Genomic DNA, 1309 nt, shown 5'->3' with positions numbered 1-1309 from the left:
CTACCCGCCCACTTGTCCTTTATCCATTTATTTATCGTGGAGAACCCTCCAGTTGCCTCACATGCCTGCACAAAGAGCCTTCTGCATCCCCATCTCAGACACCCCATCTCAGACACCCCAGCCGCTGCCTCTCTCTACTCTCAAAGGCATTTCTTTGAGTCGAATTGCTTTCCCAAAAACGATAAGTTGACATCCCACAGGAGTGGAGAGCAAGCGTGACTCCGGCCGGGTTCAAAAGCCTCTTTAGCAATCTAATAATCCTTTGTTGCCCCCGCCCCCCCGCCCCACCCCGTCCCCACCAGCGTGGATGCCACGAGGGAGACAAACCGCCTGGGGAGACTGATCAATCACAGTAAATGTGGGAACTGCCAGACCAAACTGCACGACATCGACGGCGTGCCTCACCTCATCCTCATCGCCTCCCGCGACATCGAGGCCGGGGAGGAGCTCCTGTACGACTACGGGGACCGCAGCCGGGCTTCCCTCGAGGCCTACCCCTGGCTGAAGCATTAACCGCCCGCCCTCCCCCAGCCCCTACCCCCCGCAATGGACAAAGTGCCCTCAAAGGGAGTTGATTTTTTTTTTTTTTTTACACACTTAATCTTAGCAAGATTACTTCAGATGTTTTTAAAAAGTATATTAAGATGCCTTTCACTGTAGTATTTAAATATCTGTTACAGGTTTCCAAGGTGGACTTGAACAGATGGCCTTATATTACCAAAACTTTTATATTCTAGTTGTTTTTGTACCTTTTTTGCATACAAGCCGAAAGTTTGTGCTTCCCGTGCATGCAGTCAGAGACTCGGCACAGGTTTTAGAGGAAAGAGTCGAAGCTGAAGTAGGAAGCCGGGTGCCGCTCCTGCCTCTGGCCCGAAGAGCCACGACGCCCCCCCGCACCCGGCGGCCCGGCCGGCTGCTCCCAAGCTCTTGTTCTCCTGCCGCCTCGACGGGCGCACGGGGAAGTGTAGGACTCTTTTTTAAAAAGGTTTCACGGTCAGTCAGTCTTCCCCTCTGCTTTCTCGAAAGCTCCCCGGCCCAGGGCCCGTGCGCACGGGCCGGGCTGGATTTCCTCTTCCACGGGCTGCCGCTTTTCTGGGCGCCTCGAAGCATCAGGGCGGGTGATCGGAGTAGACGTGGGCAGGGAAGAGCGTTGCTTAGCTAGCTCTGCCGGGGCAGCGCTTCCCGGAACTGGGGTCATTCTTTATAGAAATGTGAACACTGAATTTATTTTAAAAAAAAATAATAAAAATCAAAAAACAAAAAAGACAAAAAAAAAAAAAAAAAAAAAAGACAAAAAAAAAAAAAAAAA

General features: G+C 51.6%; 1 protein-coding gene across 1 annotated transcript in view; it reads left to right on the top strand.

Annotated features, from left to right (window-relative positions):
• Positions 1 to 1308, top strand: part of KMT5A (lysine methyltransferase 5A) — a 10629-nt gene extending 9321 nt beyond the window's left edge. Inside the window, exon 5 of the mRNA XM_023528142.1 lies at positions 257 to 1308. Coding sequence (XP_023383910.1) covers positions 257 to 513 — 257 coding nt within the window. The 3' untranslated portion in view covers positions 514 to 1308. The remainder of the gene's footprint in view (positions 1 to 256) is intronic.
• Position 1309: the final 1 nt, after the last annotated feature.

Source organism: Pteropus vampyrus, unplaced genomic scaffold (genome assembly GCF_000151845.1).
Source record: "Pteropus vampyrus isolate Shadow unplaced genomic scaffold, Pvam_2.0 Scaffold23, whole genome shotgun sequence".
Taxonomy (NCBI): Eukaryota; Metazoa; Chordata; class Mammalia; order Chiroptera; family Pteropodidae; genus Pteropus; species Pteropus vampyrus.
This window is presented reverse-complemented; position numbering and strand designations above follow the sequence as displayed.